This window comes from Armigeres subalbatus, chromosome 2 (assembly GCF_024139115.2).
Source record: "Armigeres subalbatus isolate Guangzhou_Male chromosome 2, GZ_Asu_2, whole genome shotgun sequence".
In the NCBI taxonomy this organism is placed as follows: domain Eukaryota; kingdom Metazoa; phylum Arthropoda; class Insecta; order Diptera; family Culicidae; genus Armigeres; species Armigeres subalbatus.
Window position 1 is genome coordinate 163,592,816 of NC_085140.1, and position 21,443 is coordinate 163,614,258.

Below are 21,443 nucleotides of genomic sequence, written 5' to 3' on the forward strand. Positions count from 1 at the left end.
GAGCGAGAAGAATTGAAAAATCTTAGTGTCGTGACCGGACGAGGTTTCTAAGCTCGACCATTCGCCGCAACAATACTCAGCAAACTCTGGCGCTGTAGTGTCCGATGTAGTGTCCGAGTTCTTCCGCCGAATCGGCCATGACAGTTACCTTCGATACCGTAACAAAAAGAAATGACTGTTCGCCTCTAAAATCGTCACAAGAATCGAGCTTAGAAACCTCGTCCGGTCACGACACTTAGTACCTAAACGGTTCAAGGCAGACGTGAAAATGTTCGATCCGTCAAAAAAAATCATAGCTTAGACCTGAGGTAAAGTTTGGCTGAAAATGGACTGTGAACTAATGGAGCATCAGATTAGATCACCATTGACGAAGAGAATATGTACTGTCACTAGAAGTTCATAAAACGTGCTCAAAATGAAGAATCGTATCCAAACTACTGATCGGCGAAAAGTGGATTTCTTGTAGTGTCGAATGTCAAAGAGTACGAGGCATCTTTCGCAGAAAATCTGCGGGAGCACTTCTAAATTAATATCAAATAGATGTGTGGCGTTCTTTGGCAGCATCAGACTTTGTGGATCAAGGAAGAAAAATTGCAGAAACTTATAGGAACTGAAGAGAAGAAAGTCGTCGAGATGCATCGGGTGAAGCTTGGCAACGTTCTGAAAATGATTATTATATCGTTTAACAACACCAGGACCATATCTCCAACGCACTTCTTTTCGCAAAATGATCGCCTTTGTAGGGGTATGTGGCGGGACCATCCTCATCATCATCATCATCATCATCATCAATAAAGACTGGTATTTGTAAGTGGGTTTCTTAGGCCGATGTTTGGACGATTCAAAAATAAAACACTTGTAAGAACGAGGCCAGGTCTGTGGATAAAATTGGGTCCACCAAACTGTAGGTAGACTGTAGCGAAATCTAAAATGACGGTGGATATGCAACTCCATCTACTAATTGTGCAACCTGCATGCTATGCTATGAACTTTTGTAGCGAAAAAAATTACCACGCATTAGTTTTGTTTCAAAGCGATGAGGGTTTTTTTCTTTTAATTTTAGAAGCATCCTTCATAGAAAATTGACCCGACGAAATCGGGTGGTGCAAATTGACCGATTGTGGCACCCTCGCTAATGGGAATTCAACAGTCATTAGCCGATCAATTCATGTCCATTTAATTTCGCTATTAAACAATCTAAACCGACCCGGGTTGCAGCCGTGATATTGATAAGAAAAGTTTAAAGTGAGTTGTGAGTCACCAGTAAACTTTGCTTCTCTTTCCACAGGTGCAAATGGCCTGAGGAATTTCGATTCAAATTTTGACATTTTCTTCTTTTTGAAACAATCATCTACTTGAAATTTATTTTTCCCGGTGTAAAATTCCTTCCCTGGCGTTTGTTGGAGATTAACTTTGACGTATATTTTGTTTTTGGTCAACAGCTCCGTGTAGAGCTTCCTCGCACTTCTTTATTTTTTCTTAATGCTATAAACACGGTACTATAGTGTATAAAAATAAAAATAGTTTGGTTAAGTAGTGTTTAATTTTGCGATTTAATGTAAATTTAGATGTGTAGGTACCGAATTGTGACAAAATATTTTTTTGGGTTCTGCCGAGACATTGTAAAGTCAATAGTTTCGCAGTGTTAATTATAGATGGCCATCATCTGATTCAGGTCCAAATTTTGCATAATTTTTGGCAATATACGTGTTGATATGTTAGGATTTCTGGTGAAATTACTTCTCACCTTTCCCTCCGTCTTCCTACATAGTACTCCCGCTTTCCTTCTTGCTCCACGCTTGTAATCCAAAGTCAATGGGTCGTTGAACCCTTTAGCACTCTTGAAACGGTTGAGTTGAGACTTTCAGCAAATAGGACAGCTTCGAATTTTCCATGTCAGCAAACACATTTTTTTTACGATTCTCCATTTAATTAACCTCCATCTTGAACGCAACAAACCACACAACTAAGCCATTCAGATGATGTAAACAATACACTTCAAAGAGAAACTGTGTAAAATTTGGTTAATTTCCGTCCAGTGGGAAAAAGTTACAGCCAGTTGTAGGTGTTGCAATAATTTCGTGTTCGCCCTTTACGACCAAAAACATTGTTTAGCTGAATAGGTTATTTGCCAAAAAAAATCCGTTTGGCCGAAATGGTCGATTGGCAGAAAAAACTATTTTGTCTATCATACGTCCAAAAATGTGTTTGGTCGAGCAGGTAATTTGATCAAAAAGTCGTTTGACCGAACAGATAAATTGGCCGAAATTTCCATTTGACGTAAATGGTCATTTGCCTTAAAAAGTCATTTGGTTGAGTCGTTTGGTCGAAATGGATATTTGACAGAAAGAGTCATTCAGCCGAAAATTTCATTTGGCGGAACAGGTTGTACGGCGGAAAATATCGTTTTGCTGAACGTCATCTGGTCGAACGAATCATACAACCGTAAATATCGTTCACCGAATAAAGCTATGTCCATTTAGAATCCGGAATCATCTATTGTATTGCAGCGGCACGGAAAGTGACCGCTGCAAGAATTATTTTACAGCGGTTTGTCTACCTAGGCGCCCACTTGCTGTGGTATAAATTTCACGATGTTTCGTGCAGCGAGTCAAAAATTATTCCAGATGGAAGCCGAAAGGAGAGAAAAAAATCTGCACACCCACGTTGATAATGCTCATCAACGACGGAATCTACGTCAAAATTGATTTCGGACAGCTTCCTAGCCAAAAATTCTACATGGCGACGGCATGAGGAGTAGTTCCTGCGAAGTTTGCTTTTTGGACAAACTTACAAAAAAAAACAGATGATTTTGGCAAGGGATATCCAGCTGGGGAGCAAAGACCTAAGTGTTTGTGACGAATAGCACGATGGACTCGAAGCTGTACAAGGAGGAATGTCTCAAAAACCACGGTCTTTCTTCCATAAAGCCCATAAAGGTCCCGTGAAGTTTTGGCCAGATTTGGCGAGTTGCCACTACAGCCGGGAAGTCATCCAGTGGTACCGTGATAATAACGAAGATTTCATCGATAAAAACATATATCCACGCAACTGCTTAACCAGCAGAAGCTTAAGAAAAGTAGAAAAACAGCTCGGGACGCGACTCAGATGACCAAAATGTGGAACAAATGTGCCAAGAAAGTTGACTCCGGAGGTGTGCAACTTTTGATGAGAGGAATAAAGAAGAAGGTGCGTTTTTTTCCCTACAAACAAGAAGAAATGATTTGTATCAATATTGTTTCCTTAAAGTACAGTGAATTTCCCTTGTTTTGATGTATTAACCTTATTTGTACGTAAATCCGTTACCGAGATACAGATGATTTTATTATTCCGGATTCTAAATGGACATAGCTTTAAGTCATTTGGTGAGCAATAAGAAAAGAGAAATGAGAAGCGAGAAGTGAAACGTCTTATTTTGACTTCTTATATTTTCTTATATCTATTTTTTTTAACGCGACCCCCACACGAATTTTTTTGTTATGAGTTCTCTGGTAATGGACTCTTCAGAACAAAACAATAACAAATAACAATCTGGTAATGGACTCTTCAGAACAAAACAATAACAAATAACAGTTAAACATGAAATATTTGTGTGTGCGCAGACGTGGTAAACCTAAACAAAAATTAGATAAAAGAGAGATTCCTAGTGGAACTGTGTAAGGATCCCAGTAATAGTTTAAACTATATTTAGGTTTACGAAAATAATATCAGTAACTTTATTAGGTTGATATTCGGAGATTGATATTCAGTATGTATTTTTGATTAAAAATTAACTGATTTTGGATCTATAATAAAATAACGTTTCAAATTGGTTTTGAACATTTATTTGAACAAACCATTTGGAAAGTTTTTTTTTTCATCTCTCATTTTGAGCTTCTCACTTTTCTCACTATGTACGACATGTGGAAACGTCCAACTTTTCACTTTTCATTTTTTTACTCCGTTCCTCCGAATCCGTTCAGCTCTCACTTTTCACTCCTCATTGCTCACTTATCACATCTCACTGAGAACAGTGAGAAGTACGACGTTAAAGGTGAGAAATAAGAAGTAAAAATAAGGAGTGAGATGTTTCATTTCTCTGTTATCACTCCTCATTTCTCACCTCTTACTACGTACTTCTTACTTTTCGCAGTAAGAAAAGAGTAGTGAGTAAGAAGCAAGAAATGAGGAGTGAGAAGTAAGGCGTCTCACTTCCACTTCTCATTTCTAGCTTTTCTCTTTTCAATCATTCTTAATCACTCCACACTTTTAACATTCACATATGACCCATTCAACAAGCAACATTTACGATCGTATGATCGGCTTGGCCAAGCTTAATTTTCGGCCATATGACGTGTTCGGCCAAATGGTAATTTTTGCCAAACGAAGATTTCAGCCAAACGGCATTTTCTGCCAAATTCGTTAAACGACTTTTTCGGCCAAATTACCGTTTCGGTCAAACATCATTTTCGGACAACTGAGCACTTTTAAGGCAAATTGACCTGTTTGACCAAACGGCATTTTCGACTTTTCCAACCAAACGACCAATTCGGATGTATGTCGCCTTCGGTCAAATGACATATTCGGCCAAACCATTCAGCCAAATGGAAAGACTGACCAATCTAGATTAAGTTACAAAAAATACACAAAAGTCCAATGCAATGAAATTCGCTAATAAATGACAGACCCTGCTGTCGAACCCAACCTATTAAACTGTTTAAAGCATTTGTTTTGTTCGACAAGTCAGAAGTGAGATGGATTGCGAGGTAGTTTCGTTTATCCTGCGAGAGCGAGAAAAACTTTGAAACATGCAATTTTATTTTACTTACATTCTATTAGATACTTGCGAAGTGAAAATAATATCGATGCATTTTCGTTATTTTCCAATGCGAGAAGGACTCCGAGACATTCCTGACTCCAAATTTCTTTTAATTTTTGCTGTGAGGTTTACCTGTATTCCGGAGCAAGTAGAACTGTTAGAAAACTGTTTTTCACCTTGTTTGATTTTTCTGGAGCGAGAAGAACTGTGAGCAGGTCTTGAATACAGAGAGAAATTGATAAACGTCACACTTATCATCGCTGTGTAATCACGATCTGTAACATATTTTTTTTTTCGCAAGCTGCGACGATAATGAACTGATTTGAGAAATTCCCCTTGAAAGTCAGTGGTAAGAAAATTCAAATTTTCAAATCTCAATCCACTCGTGACCCAAAGAATCGTTCATGATTCGACTTGCATGATTTTTACGTGTTATTATTCGTCGAGTTCGTTCGAAATTATTTTCTTTGCTTAAAACAATGGAAAATAAATTTCTGATTCTGTGTGAACAATTCAAGAGAGAGCATTCTGCAGAATCGCAAGCGATTTTAGTAGGGGAGAAGGTTCGTTTGTGGGCACCCTTTTGAATTTTGTCCATAACTTTGGTTCTAGTTGGTATTATGTCTATATTTCTATACCAATAGTAAGCTAGACGCACAACATTACTGCAATAGAAGAAATTGGTTTGATTTAATCGATTTGAAACATTTTATTGTTTATTCCGCAAATTTGTGGTTCGCTTGTGGGCACCCTTGAAAATCCGGCTAATAATGAAGAATAACAAATGAAATACACCCAGTTTCAAACAAAAAGAGTATTTTATTATTTTAATTGTCATGAAACAATAAGTAATCCAGATTTATCCACTTAGCAGTGATGATGCCTTTCTCATGCATTGAAGAAGGTAACGAAAACAATCACTTAAGAAAGGTAAAAAAATAGCACTTCCGTCGTCGGGGGTGACAATGGGTCAAATGGAATGGGGGTGAGAATGGGTCACTGTTTCAAGTACTTAGAATGCTTGTAGAATGGATTGAATGTATCTGAGGGCAAGAAGACTAAAATATAGGAGACCTTTTTGCACGATTTTGCTATCCGATCTTCAGGCTGCCGGTGAGAGCGATGACCCATTCTCACCCCCCAGACCCATTGTCACCCCCGATCGCGGTGAGTTGGATTTAACTTTTTCCATCAATTCCAAAAAGCGCATATCCAATGGTTAGAAGAGCCTAAAAAAATCACACTAATAAAGTTTAAAAATGCGCCTAAAAACAAAAAAATAATAAAACATATTATTACAATAAAATATGACTGAATAATTCAAAGAAAATGCATAAAAACAGCACAAAAATTAGTTTGTTAATAACCTCAGTGATATTGAACGAATTGTCAATAAAAAGAGGGTGTCCATAACCGAATTAAGCAGCGTTTCAGGAAAGTGATGACAAAAAATGTCGGGCTGAAATTTTGATGGCAATCGTTATTGAACTGAAAAATAGACTAATTTTACCGTATGAATACGCATTAGAACTCACTTTTTCAATTCAATCACACCATTTTATGGTAGCAGGCTTGGTAGTCATATGGCTACTGCTTCTACGCAAGAGGTCGTGGGTTCAATCCCAGGTCCGTTCAATTCTCCTACTTTGTATCTTTCTCTATATTTCTCATGTTCTAGCAATCGCTAGAACTGGAAATGGACTTTCATACCGTTTCCATCTCAATTCCTATACCTTCAACTTGAATATAATCTGCTAGAATTGGAAATGAACTATAAAGCGCGTTTCCAAACATCCAATTAGAAATTACATCAGTTGCTTTCTCCTATCTATCACATTGGCAACTCGTTAACCAAGACGGACCTCTGTCTCTCGAACCTAACCCAAAAATTCCAACAAATTCCGCATGAACTCGTGGCAAGTGCAGAGATATATTCGACTTGCAGTGGGCGAATGATTGCATCATCATTTCCTCCCCCTTCCCTACATTGACTTGCATTCTGACGTGGCAGGCGCCAGTATGACCTAACAAATGAGATCACCAGTACTTGTACATTGAAGATGTGAGCTAGTCCCAAGCAAACATCTGTTGGTTTACTGTGCAAGAACAGCTGATCTGGTCATAATGGAGTAGCAATTACGAGCAGTCAATCTAAGTATGCATTTTATCTTGTTTCACAACTGTGGAAAAAAAATGGTCCCCAATACCAAATGTAGAACGAAGTGATTTATCATAGCTTGCCGGTGGGGGCTGCTTCTCAGATTCTGTTTTCTCTCTTGTATCAGATTGACTTGCTAACTTCCATTACTTTTTTGTAATTGAGAGAGGTTTATAAGGTACACTGGAGGAAGTGGAAAAGGAAAAATCGATAGTGCATGTTTGAATTAGTGTAAAACCAGTTTAAATGATCTAAATGCGTTCAATCAAAATGGGCTATCAAAAACAGTCAATTTTGCACCAACTGTGCGGTAATTCATACAATTTTGGTCGCTTGAAATTTATGGAAATAGATTTTAAAATTAGGAGTTGTTTTTCCACTTACCCTAGTGGGATGGGGTAAGTGGAAAACCCATGTTACCTTGACCTTCAATAGTGATGAGTAGTTACATATAACTAAAATCAATACGATAATTACTCTGAGTATCTTTTGTGGAATAATTTCATTACCTTAACGGAATAGATCCTCAAGGAATTCTCGTAATAGCAAGGGTGGGTTGATTAGGCCTTCTCGAACACTAAGTGTACGTAAAATTTATAGGTTCGCCCCAAAGATGAACTTTTTATTGGAAAAATGGGGCTTACAGGTTTATAAACTAATCAACTTAGTTTAACGAGTTGAGATAATGTCTGTATGTGCATATTCGTATGTATGTGTGTGCGCAAAGCACGTACAAAATTATCAGCTATTCTTAAGCATTTGTCCTTAACCAATTTGTTCGCAAAAAATTACATTGAACGGCGAAACTTTTTATGAATAAAAATAAATGTGAATTATAGAATATATTTACCTATCAGTGGTATTTTTAACTTTCTTATACATTTTTTTCATATGCAAAACATGTGAAAGACATGAATACCGATAGGTGGATTAATCAGGCATTTTCTCATTTATATTAGTCCAATCACCTCTGGAATCACAATGATAACAAAGAAGGAACATATTAAGATTCACAGCTATCGAAATAAACCCTGGAGGGAAGAAAAAAAATGCGTGATCCGAACATTATCCACTTCCCCCGCAGTGTTTCATACAAGGGGTAAGTGTAAAATCTTTGAATTATTTGCTTTCTTGGTACAAACCACTACCAAATAAATGGGATTAGTTTAATTATATTATAATGGTCACCTGTTGTATAAATTCACTTGAAAAAGGGACAATTGGTGCAAATAAGAATTGATTTTATGAATGCAAAATCAACTTTTGCGAAACCTAAAATTATAGCTCAAGCGTTAATCGTGTTAGTGTATGTATTATACAAATTTTCACATAGTATTAGTGTGAGCATCAAAGTATATTCTTGCCTAATGTTATGATGTGGTAAAAACTGTAAAGTATGTACAATTTCAATTTTTCGAGTCGATTTTTACACTTACCCCCTTTTTCCACTTCCCCCAGTGTACCTTACCTCTTTTTTATCGTCGTGCAATTTAGAACCAATTTTGCAGGCCTTGACTGTAAGTAATTTTGATTATTCTTTTTTTTTGTTTTGTATGAGAAATCCGACCGCCTAGACGTGTAATCATTCCGAAGCAGGCAGAACAATCGAACGCCTCTTTTATGTATTCCTGATCGAGTAGAACTCCAGTGCTTTTTTATTTAATAGGAAATTTTCAAATTCCGAGGCATTATTGTTTCAGCCGGAGAACGTTATACTCCAAATATTTATCTTTATTTCCAAAGTGATTTATTTATTTATTATAGTGAAAGTAAAAATTGCTATCAGAGTGTATAGGCGAGGAAGCATTTCGTTTTGTTCATTTCTGTTTTATTTCCGGAGCAAAAATGACAAATATTTTTATTTTGTTTCAAAATAGTGGGGCGTTACAGTTCTGTTTGTGAAAGGTTGAATCAAAGATTTATTTGAGTAATACAATATCAATGCTTTAAAATTTCAATTAGGTAGAAAATACTGGAGTCAGACTCGTATGCGACGTCTTTTGGTTTGTTTTGATGCTTTGAATTGAGAAAAAGTCCGAGGCAAGCATTATGAAACTATGAAATTTTATTTAAAATTTTGAAGTCCAGCTTTGTTAATCTTGAAAATAATAGAACAGTTATGCATTTTTATTACTCCCGAAACAAAAAGGACTCCTAGGTATTTTTGTTTGTTTTCAATACAGATAGAGCTCTAAACATTAAAATATCTGGAACAATAAAAACATCCGGACACATTATTGTTTTGTTGAAAAGTTCCGTAGTATCAGTTCTTTTTTTATGCCTAACGTAAATATTCCATATGTTATGTTATGCCAAACGCAATTTGTTGTCAATACTACTGTTTTAGTGATGGACAGAGAGAAATGTACGATTATTATAATGCAATTACAAATGTATAAAGTGGTGGAAATAAATGGATAGTACGAACTCGTCTTATAACAAGAGAAGTTAAAGTACATAAACTACACTGATAAGCTTCCCACATTTGGAACTTTTTGAAAGGTTTCATCATGGAATCCTCCCAAATCGTTCACTTTTGTATCAGTTTGCGAAAAATGTATCTCACTAAATGCTACATATCAGTTATGACAAGTAAATGATTTTATAATTTCTCTTTGAATTGAAACCCTGGGTGAATATGATTGAGAATCAGTGATGATGACGAATGAAGAAACTATGATCAGTCAACGAAAGTATAAAGGCGTCGAAAAATCATCGTTCAGGTCCATTAAATCTACTGTTCGTAAGCTTTTAATTTTCAAACACTGAATGGAAAACACCATAACTAGGTAAAGCAAATCATTCACCACCTAAGCATTTAGAAAAAGCTATACCGTGGTTTAGAAAATATTGAGGAAGGATTCAAAACTAAAGAGCCATGTATTAAAGTTTATAAAATAGACGATCTAGAACTTAAGAAATGATGTTCATGCAAAAACAAACAATGTTACAAGACTAACTACTTTAGAAGTTCTCAGAGAAGAAGTAAATTTCACATTTCTAGTTTTACGCGCTGAGTAGTACCTATTGAGTATTTTTCTGCATGATTTTTTACGATTCATTGCCCCATTTCATTCATAAATATTGGATGATTTCTCATGCTAAAAAAGTGATTATTTCCAATGTGGACCGGATGATTAATGTTTTCAACGCAAATAGAAATGAATAATTGTGCTACCAATTGCTGACAGGCATATTGCCTTTCTTCTGTAACTATCTAAAAAAACACTACGCGCCAACTGACCTAAACACAATTTATCAAAATCGTACCTCTGCGCCAACGATGGTTAAACTAACCAACTTTCATCAATTCTCACAGTCTGGACCTGCTGGCAGCTGGCAGCAGGCAGGAGATCATCCCACTTCGCCACACGGTTTGGCACTTCGTTAAACTCGGTTAAGCGGATCTTTCTGACGCTATCTCTCTGTATCGCCATGAATTAGGCGCTTGAAGGAGTCCTCGCGCTGGACTGGAAATTGTTCCACCAATCACTCAGCAACCCCTGCTTGCTGGCGGATGATGGTCAGCATTCCCGCGTATCGCTGAAAAGTGTGAGTCACTGAGCCGGGCAACAACCAACCAACGAATAGACAACAGCAGCAGCAGCTACCATCTCGCGCGCATAGCTATATAATTGATGCAATTATATTCGATGATAAATTGATTTTTCAACTGTCCGATCGACACAGAAGTTCGAGGCTCGATTCGGTAGCCGGTGTGACAGCCTCGTGAACGTTGTGAATAATGAGGGTATTGTAGAGAGGTAGGAGAAAAAAAGCGAGACCATACCCACAACCCCATATTGGGAGTGGTGGCATGGCTGGCCTTTGGGTGACTGAGGATACAGTGCAGTGACGTCACGGCGTAGCGTGACTTGCCATGTGTGGCCGTTTCGAACCGTGACCCAAAGTTGACCCGGGGGGGATAATGGTGGAAATGTCGATGTCAATGGATGGTGCACTTTGAGTTGGTTTGTGCTGAAGTTGGTTGGTGAAGTCGGAGAACTTCACGTGCCAGGAAATCTCTACTTTTTTTAAAAGGTAGAGAGCTAAATATTCACTTAAAATGTTTACCTTAATGTTTAGTAATCTTCGCATCGAATCAATCAAGACCACCAGCTTTATCCTTCAACAATTAAACAAAGATTCAAGTTTTGAAGGCAGTGAGCTTCCTTTACTTAGACTAAGAGCACTGAGTCAAAAAATAAATGACTCGGCACTAACAGATCTACACACCCAACAGGTTCTAGCTCGTTACAAGCGAAGTCCTAATTACGCGACATTTAGTCCGCGTAATTTCACACCCGAAATACACGGCACCGCAGAGTAGATCGGTAAGTCAGCCAATAACAAGACCATTAGCTGTCACCGCATATCGACTTGGTGTCGCAGTACCGATGATATCGATGGATGGGTGTTGTTATGCTTCAACAGGTTTCGATCGGAGGCTCGTTAATTGAGGCGGTAATAGTGCGGCCAATTAATTTCACTACCCGGGTAATGGCAGTGCATTTATCATCAAACCCTCTTTGCCGTTGACTGTTGAGCATCCTACCGACAACTGAAGTGCTGGACTGGAAATACACATTGGACTTAATGCTTAACTCGAACCCATCGATTGACAATTGTCCGAAACAAAGTTGAGTGACTGAGTGATCTGGATCGATGGAGTCTTTCATCCATCATTCATCATGTTAAACAGCGGGACTACATAACATAGCGAGGTGCGGTACCCAACACCTTCAGTTACCAGAACTAATTGAGTTATAATTTTCGCCAACCGGTTAACATCGGTTGCCGAGCTGGGTTGGTTTAAATACGTCCCAATACGCGTCTATTATTCAACAGTACAAATTGATGGCTGCTGTAACGAGAACCATTGTGCCTTCACTGACAAGACATTGGGTGATAATAATTTGCCACATCAGCAACAGTAGTAGATATACCAATAAACCAAGCATCTAGGGGAGCTGTTGGCGCAAACTGTGTTGACACCCTTTCTCATTATTGGAAGTGTATGACTCGTGAATGAATAGTTTGAATGTTTATGGTAGAGCAATGTACAATTGCTTTTTATTAAGTATGCAAGTCAAAATGTTGAAAAATGTTTTAAGATTCAGAAAAAGTTACCAATCTTTGGAATGTTCAGAAAAAACGCTCAAAAAATTATCTCATTTAAAAAAAAAACAATTTGAAAACTTTCCATCAGAATTAAATTCAACAAAAGCGGAAACACCCAGACAATGCGTGGAAAACGTATTTCCCTTTGTCCCTTCACCAGGGAGCTCCAAAAACAACTAACCCTTGGCGTTTCATAGACAGGGGACAAGCTAATGCAAACTAATTGGCTAGGGCTTTTTTCGGGCCGTACCCATTTCCCTACCAACAAAAAACGCAAACAATGGAAACCCCAAAGCCCAAGGAACACAAAAATGTGGTATTTAGCAATGAAGGTCCTTCACTTTGTCCTGTCTCCCAAAAACGGCTAGGTTTGCACTGCCATCGTATCCCTCTGGAGCCTAGAGGGAGAGCACAATTCAATCACCCAATGTCATGTTAAATTCATATAAAAGTCAAGTTTTTTGTCTGCTTCGTTTGATTTTCCCTTTCTGCCCCCCTTGGAAAAACATCCAGTCCGTGCTGTTCGTTGCGGGAAGGATGGAACGATTGTAGTTTCCACACCACCCTCGCGACCTGCCGAACTTAGGCGGGGTGCGATGAGAAACACTCGAGTGGAAGACGCCCGACTGCGAGACTGGGACTGCTGTGAGCCTGTGTGGCCTGGCAGCTTGCAGTTGTTTACCATTCAGGTCCCTCCCCATCCAGGCAGCAGCGGGCTCTTACCGCCACCACGTCACAACAGTCACGGCAGGACATTGATTGAGTGATATGGAGAACGGTAACGGGACGCAGTGGCAAGCTTTTGGGCAAAAGCTAGATCAACTTAAACGTTGGTTTAATAGACTGTACGGCACTGAATCGAATTTCAATATATAGGCTTTTGAACGGAAGCAAATTTCATTTGAGAAAATAACTTAAATGCACTAAAACCTTAGGCATCCGACCACTATGAACAACCCAGGGGGAGAACTCGCAAGTTTAAAAAGCTAATCGAGAAAAATGAGCGGTGTCTCTGTTGAAAAGAACACAATCAGGCTGCGGACTGGGCCCGGTCGGGCGGGAAAATTCACAAATTTCGAGGAACCACAAATAACGGCGGCAACTGCAACTGTAGGGGGTCGACCAAATCAAATTAGTCATATTATGTCGATTTTGATTTGTGCCTTAATAAATCTAATAAGTGTGGGAATTTGCCTCCGGATTGGATTGAATTTTGTTGATTCATAGGCCGAAATTGAATGTTTGTTCCACTTTGTATATTTTGTTGAGGGAATCTACCCCCGATAAGTGTGTCACACTTTCCCTCCGTCACTTAACTTGCGAAACAAGAATTATTCATTCGAACGACCGTAAAAGTCTGGACAACGAAAACCAAAAGGACACTTACTTGCGTTTGCGTTAGTCCGAGGCTGGCCGCCAGTTCCGCCCGCTCCGGTAGTGCTAGGTACTGCGTTCGTTGAAATCTTCGGTTGAGCTGCTGCAGCTGTAGGGAACTGTAGATGGTGCGGGGTTTTCGCATTTTCTTGCCTTTACCGTTCACCCGCAGGCCGGTGTCTTCGATTTTGTCCGAGAGGAAATCTGCAATGCAAAAACGGAAATATAAGGAGAACGCATTAATGAAGGTTAGATACATATCCTGTGCTGGGGTAGAAATAGTATTCGCAAATCTTTTGAGTAAATGAGTGCGTTTGTGATCGAGTGCAACATAGTAGCACGCAAGGCAGAGTTCTTCGTGCGTGCAGTCTTTATTGATCAAACGTTCGGAAGGCAATTGACCCAGTTTCATCAGTGCGCTGAAGAAGAGTACACAAACGCAAGCACGTTCAAGATACCAAGGTCTCGCTATTCTGGGGTTAGAATGGGTCGAGGTGAATGTCTTGTTGGAAGAGCTTACAATGTTACAAATTGCAAACAGAAAGTGTTGTGTGTGTTCAAAACAATTCTTAGATGACCAAACTCGTATGTTTGAATGATGATGAACCCTCGCAGTAATAAATAGATTTCGAAAGGTGTGTACTATTGATAGACAGCTTTTCAATTCTATGTCAATCAGGACGAACCGAGTTGTGGTTAACCCTAGTTGAACGAGGTATGACTTGTAGCATAGTAAAATCACTTCTTATGAAATCAAGTATTACTGGTTACATTTCGTTATGTAGATTGTAATCAGCAGACCAAAATTATCACCAAAAATTAATTGGGTAGGATATTTTTTAACTTTCAGAAAATAAATAAACACATATTAGCTATGTTTTCGCAAAGTTGGTTTATGCAACCTCCTCTCCTAGATTAAATGCTCGCAACTGGTTCTTAATGCTACCAATCAAATCCTGTGAAACACTTGCTCCATCTTACACACTTTTTTACCCTCTTTCTTCAGATCCTTATCGTTTTTAAAGACCTTTTTTTTCCAAAACTTGTCCTTCATAATCGCTCAGAAGTTTTCTAGTTTTTGGCGAGTTCAGCGGATTTGTCCCCTTCGGCAAAAAAACAACATCACTGGCTTCGTACCACTCCTTCATAGGTTTCGCGTAACGGCACGATGCTAGATCCGGCCAAAACAGGAGGTCCCCTTCGTGGAACCGGAAGGCATTCTTCTTTATGTATTTCACCGTAGATGGTGTCGGTAGCCTTAACCACGGTGTCGGGCGTCTTCGCTGTTCTTCCGCTACCAACTCGCAACTGTGTCGTATGGGTCTTCTTGATCTTCACCACACGGGACACGGTCGAAATATCGATCGATCTGTGGGATCGACCTACATTTCGATCGACCATATTTCGTCGAAGCAATTCTTGCTTGCAAACCATCTGGATAACCACTTGACAGATCTACAAGATATACATAGGGGAACGGTTCGGTACTTCATCTCATAGCTCCTATTTCCATCCCATCAAAAACACAGCAATGAAAGGTATTTGATTTGTTATTTATTTTTGTGATTTTTTTCAGCAATGAGCACGCATGTTAGCAAAAAAAAACGACAAGATTGGAGCTGTATTCCTCTGTTTTGCGAAGAGATGAATATATGTTCAGTGAGATGGAAAACGGAACAGTTCCCCTACATAAAAGAAAGTTTTGCCATTTTTTAGTACAATCTTTAAGCAGAGGATGGATGCACACATTCTTCAAAACATGCAGCAAAACTTTCTCCCAAACTGGTATATTTTCCTAGAAGAAAACTATTACAGTTCGTCAGCAATGCATCGACATAGTTTTGCCTTTCTCGTACAACAAAGTTGTACCGAAAGGCTATAGGACTACTCTAAAAAACAACTTTTGATAGAAGACCCGGAGACCCATAGTGGCGTATAACGACTCAGTTCGACGAATTGAGGGTGATGTCTTTATGTGCGTATGTATGTGTGTGTATGTGTACAAATTTTGTAGACACACTTTTGGAACTTAGCATTCACCGATTTACTCGCCACAAGTTGCATTCGACGGGGAATGCGGTCCCATTGTTTGCTATTGGTTGGCCCGATCCGACATTGCATTTCGGAATTATTGAAAAATCATTGTTTTTTCCCAAGGGGGAAAAAAATTTCAAAATAATAAAACAAAAATCTTCAAGAATGGTAGTAATTAATGCAAAAACATGCAAAATGATAGAAAATATGCGACCTATTCCCCTAAAGTGCTTTTTTGACCTTTCTTATGTGATTTTTTCAGTACATTTTACGATGCACGAGAAGGCATCATCGCCGCTAGGTGGATTAATCTGGGTTTTTTTTCTAAAGAAAATTTTCTCTCCCGACTTTTCTTAGAACAAGGCTTTCCTTGACAATGTTTGAAAACATGATGTGCATATGCAAATCATGTAGAAGATTTATTTAGAAAAGTGTAGAAGAAGATTTAAGCAGATACACAAATTTCTCAAAACTATAAATCGATTGATAAGAGGAGTTGACATGATTGCTATGTGAGGACAACGATTAATCATTTTCATCGATAAAAAAGTCGACTGAAATCTAACCTGGCAATAGTTAAAACGGTAGCTGGACATCGCTCAGGATGAAGAACTTTACAGGACCCAGAAGTAAGTCAGTAAATTGATAAACAAGTTTTTGCAGAAATTAGTTATCTCAAACCTCAAAGACGACTTTCTGTTGAAAATCAATATGTATTCCAGAAGGGCGGCGCCTTAGATCTTATATCAAATATTATTCAGGCCGCAACTTTTATTTAAATTTTTCAATTAAAACATATCTTTATTAAATAGATTTTTAGCCCGAGGTTGGTTCATCTCTTAGGCCAGTGTTCCTTGAAATGCAGCCCTTCAAGCCTTTTCCGGCGGCCCGCGAAGGTTTTCTGAGAATGCACTGCATGTGGCCCATTTCATTTCAAAAAGCTAACCAGAAAATTTGGAAGAATTTGTCCATGGAATCAGCGCATGCCGGCTGTGACGGTGTCGAAAAATGTTTAAAGCTGATAAATACATTTAAAAGTGCTATCATTCTAAAACATTTGCTCTAGTCAATCTATATATAAAAAGTACTTTCATCTAAATTCTCAAAAAAAAAAAACTCATCTCATCTCAACATCTACGTTAGTACGGAATGTCAACAAGTTAATCAAGAAGTGAAAGTGAAAATGAGAATTGAGGAGTGAGAAACGAGACGCGATCAGTGAGAAGTGGAAAATGGGATGTCAGAAGTGAAAATTGAGAAGCAAAAAGTTTAATGTGAGAAGTGAAAAACTGCAAGGTGAGGATTTTTTTAGGGCTTTATTAAGTTCATCACCAAAACGCGACGCGAGGAGTCAGATAAGAGGTATGTGAAGTCAGATATGGAATGCAAGAATTGATTAATGAGATGTGAGAAGAGAGATGCGAGACGTGGAAAGTGCAATGAGGGAAACAAGAAGCGAAATTGGAAAATTAAGAAGTGAAAAGCGAGAAGTGAGAAAAAAGTGAAGTGTGGGAATCAAGTGAGTAATGACATGAAAGAAGAGAGAAGTGGAGAGTATGAATGGAATATAAGCGGTGAGAAAGGGATGTGAGAAGGAAAATGTAAAAAAAGCAAAAAAATGTTAGGAATAAGAGGCGAGAAATGAAAAACGAGGAGATGTGAGGCTAGAATTGAAATGTGAGAATTCAAAAGAAAAAAGTGAGAAATAAGATGTGAGAAATGAAACGTGAGACGAGACAAGTAAGAAACAAATGTGATGTAAGAAGTGAGAAGCAAAACATAACATATGAGAAATGGGATGGGAGAATTTAAATGCATGAATTGATAAATGCGCTGTGAAAAGATAGAGGCAAGACGTGAAAAGTGCAAAACAGGAAGAAAGAAGTGATATTGGAAAAATAAGAAGTAAAAAGCGAGAAGTTAGAAAAGAGAACTGAAAAGTTAGATATGAGATTGAGATGGGATAAGTGGAGAATGAGAAGCGTGAAGCGAGAAGGGAAACTCGAGAAGTGAGATAGGGGAAGTGAGTAGCAAAAAGTTAAATGTGAGAATTGATAAGTGAGAAGCATGACGATGTGAGAAGGAATAAGTGAAACGAGAGAGGTGATAGTTAAGAAGTGAAGAGCAAGAAGAAAGAAAAGAGAAATGACATATGAGAAAAGTAGGGAATCATTTTTTCTTGGATGCGCTTTGTTTTTGTCGGAGAAATAAAAGACAGAATCCGAATGTTTGTCAAATGTCGGTTTTATGCTATTGAAGTTTCTGCTTTTACGGAAATATTCGAAAACCTAACTCTGATTATAAAAATATCATCATTTCCTCGGAAATATCAGTGCATGCAAGGGGAATGATTCTTGTCATATTGTGTTCGGGTTCTGATAAACGCTTGTTGCGAGGTGTGTTTGTCAGTAACAAACTATGTTGATATTGTTAGGCATTGCTCGAATATTGATTCTCTGGAGAAGAGACAAGTAAAGATTGTAAAAAAGAAGCGGGATGCGAGAAGATGTGAGAAGTTAGAACAAGAAGTGAAAAGGAAGGATTTAGAAGTTTTTTTTTTATCTTTATTTGAGAGGCTTTCAGCCCTAGGCTGGCTTACCTCAGAATTTAGAAGTTGAAAATGAGAAATAAGATGTGAAAAATGAAAAGTTAGACACGACAAGTGAGAAATGAGATGTAAGAAATGAGAAGCAAAACATGCTAGTTGAGAAATGAGAAATGAGAAGTGACTTGCGTGAAATTATGAATCATATGTCATAAGCGAGAGACGAGACGTGAGAAGTGCAAAGTGAGAAGCAATAAGCGAAAATGGAAAATTAAGTAGTGAAAAGCGTGAGGTGGAAAAGATAACTGTAAAGTGAGAAATGATAAATAAAATTGAGAAGAAATAAGCCAAGAATGAGAAACGTGAAGCGAGCAGTGAAACGCGAGAAGCGAGATGTGGAAAGTGTGAAGCAGGAAGTTAAATGTGAGAATTGAAAAGTGCGAAGCAAGACGCTCAAAACAGAAATGATATGTGAGTAGAAAAAAGTGAAAATAGAGAGGTGATAAGTGAGATTGTAGAAGTGAGCAGCAAGTAGTTAAACGCAAGAAGTGAAACATGAGAAATGACATACGAGAAGAGATGAGCGAAGAGTGTGAAGTGAGAAGCGAAACAGAAGAAGTGAGAATTTAGAAGTGGAAAGTGAAAAATAAGATGTAAGAAATGAAAAGTGAGACGCGACAAGAGAAAAATGAAGCAAAACGTAAAATGTGAAAATGGAGAGGTGATAAGCTAGAAGTTAATTGAGAAAATTGTTTGTTCGTATGTGAGAAAGGAGAGGCGAGGTGTGAGAAGTGCATAGTGAGAAGCAAGAAGTAAAATTTGAAATCAAGAGAAGAAAATTGAGAAGTGAGAAAAGATTAGTGAAAAGTGAGAAACGGGAGGTGCTAAATAATATATTGTGGAAAGATAGTTAAAAAGGGAGAAATATGAAGTGTGAAGCAAGACTAGAGAAGTGCGAAGCAAGCTATGGAAAGTGAGAAGCACGTAGTTGCATATGAGAAATGACATAGAAGAAGAGATAAGCGAAGAGCAAGGAGTGAAATTGACGCTGAAAAATGCAAAACAAAAACAATCAACGAAAGAGGATAGCGATAAGTCTTTGTCCGCATCTGTAGAGTATAAAGACACATTCCATTTTGTCTGCAATAGATATGGTGAGAAAATTGTTGTGAACTTTTCGAACTGCGATAATTTGGTTATTTCAGAAGTAAAACACAAAACATATCATGCTGTTTATGTCAAAACATTGATAACTGATACTTTTTTAACTAAAAACATCACCGGAAACCGACTACTTTTCTAAATGCACGGCAGGCAATCATTGTCCTATTCAGTTGCAGTTTGAGACAAACGACTGTTGCTAGTTGAGTTTGTCCCAACATTCACAAGAGAGAACAATGTTGTTGTCATTGTCAATGTTGTAGTTTTACATTTACTGGTGAAGAGAAAGGAACGATTAGTGATGAACTCTAGCTCCTAAGAAAAATCACTTTAATAAAGTATTTAAAAAAAAAACGATCGTGGTGAGAAATGAGGAGCAAAATGTGAAATGTGAGAGTTTATAATTAAGCAGTGAAAAGTAAAATGTGCGAAATGGAAAGGGAGATCGACAGGTTAGAAATGAAAAATGTTAGAAGACGTAAAATGTGAAAATTGAAAAGTGAAATGCGATAAGTGAGAATTGAAATGTGAGATTAAAGAAATAAAAAAAAACAACGTAAAATTAATAACTAAAACGCGATAAATTGTAAAATAAAAATATCTTAGTCCAGGTGCAATTTTTTTTATGTTTTACCAGCATTCGTTTAGGTATTGAAACAGGAATAGGACTTTTCTTTAACTGATGCATGATTCTTTCGTCAGTTTCAGTGCATCTTGTTTACCATTTCAGGCTGGCGCGTTATGGACTCGGGGTGGCACATTTGCACCCGCATCGTTTAAATTTGCCCACAAATGCAACACTTTGAAATAAAATCGTTTTTCTCGGAATACAATTGGTTGTTCGTCCAATTCTTTATTCCGTTTTGAAAATGATAGGTTAATTATTGGTAAACACATTGGAAGTACACACTTTAGATTGTTATCATCGTTCATTTCGATAGTTTGCTTATGGGGCGAATGTGAGCAAATAGTTCACATTATTAAAAGCTCTTGAACGATCCATGGCAAAAAATAGGGAAATTTCGGTTACTCGGCTCGAAAACCAATGAAAGATGCACTCATTTATGTAAATCATCCGTTACAAAATGTAGGCTCGGGAGTAAGATTCAGATACAGTGGAGTTATATTAAATGGACGTTGTTTTCATTGTTTTTTTTGCGCCCATTGCTGGAGTTAGGCCATGGACGGAAATAATTTCGGAGTTCCTTTTGGCAGTGTCTTCTAAAATCTCCCGTGAAAAAAATGGGTGAGAGAACGAAAATTAGAAGTAAGACGTCTTATTTCTTAACACACTTGTTACTTTTTATTTGTTATTTCTCAATTTTCACAATAAAAAGTGAAAATCAAGAACTGAGAAATGAAAACAGAGACGTCTCACTTTTCATTCTTAAATTTTTACTAAAAAAATGTACAAGAAATACAAAACCTTTCGTATGGAAATTCAGGAATATTTTTAATGATATTCAAAAAATCTTTCGAAGTCTCAGAAGAATTTTGTGTGGAAATTTTGAGAATAGGTTGTTCTTCTTATTGGCGTTACATCCTCCAATGTGATTAGTGTTCATTAAGCACTTCCATAATTATTAACTCAAGGAAGTTCTGAAACATTTCTTGTGGAAATTAAGAAGAATTTCTCCTAGGAGAAGAGGAAAATTTTCTGTGGAAATTCAAAAAAATAAATTTTTATCGGAAACTTCGCTCGTCACAGTGAAATCGAAGCATCATCATCGATTCGAAATTGATTGTCATTGATCAAACTTATTATTCCCTTTGAAAGTTCGACACTGAAAAAATCCAAAATGCTTTAATAAAGTGTTCCTAAGAAAAGAGTTCTAGTGATACTCATTTTCGACGCCTTTCTGCCATAAAGAGAATTTATGATGCGTCAGAATATCAAAAAAAAAGTTTCGTTAGTCCATCACATGCTCCAACCGGTACCCATAACTCATTTTCGCGTGCGGCATGCCCTAAGCTAAACGTTGTGTGCGAGGAATTCGATTCACTTGTTTCTTCACTTTGAAGAGAGAGCGAAAACCCGCGCCACAGACCATGGACATCGCGGACAGAACGAACGGGGATGGTTAACCGACCGGCCATTCAGTCAGTCATTCAATCATTCAGTTACGAGGTACCCGCTCGAAAACGTCTGACATTTCCTCTCTTTGTGTGCCGTCGTAAGTATGTTGATTTTTTTTCTTTTAGAAATAGTAGGAAATATTCTTTTTATAGTCAACGCAGAGGGAATGATTCGA

The 21,443-nt window shown here is 37.9% G+C and overlaps 1 protein-coding gene across 5 annotated transcripts in view; it reads right to left on the reverse strand.

Moving 5' to 3' along the window:
* The window catches only part of LOC134211105 (homeotic protein distal-less), a 183,239-nt gene that overhangs the window by 107,700 nt on the left and 54,096 nt on the right, over window positions 1-21,443 (reverse strand). For all 5 annotated transcript variants that reach the window (XM_062687723.1, XM_062687724.1, XM_062687722.1 and 2 more), the window contains exon 3: window positions 13,465-13,655. In XM_062687723.1, coding sequence (XP_062543707.1) covers window positions 13,465-13,655 — 191 coding nt within the window. The remainder of the gene's footprint in view (window positions 1-13,464; window positions 13,656-21,443) is intronic.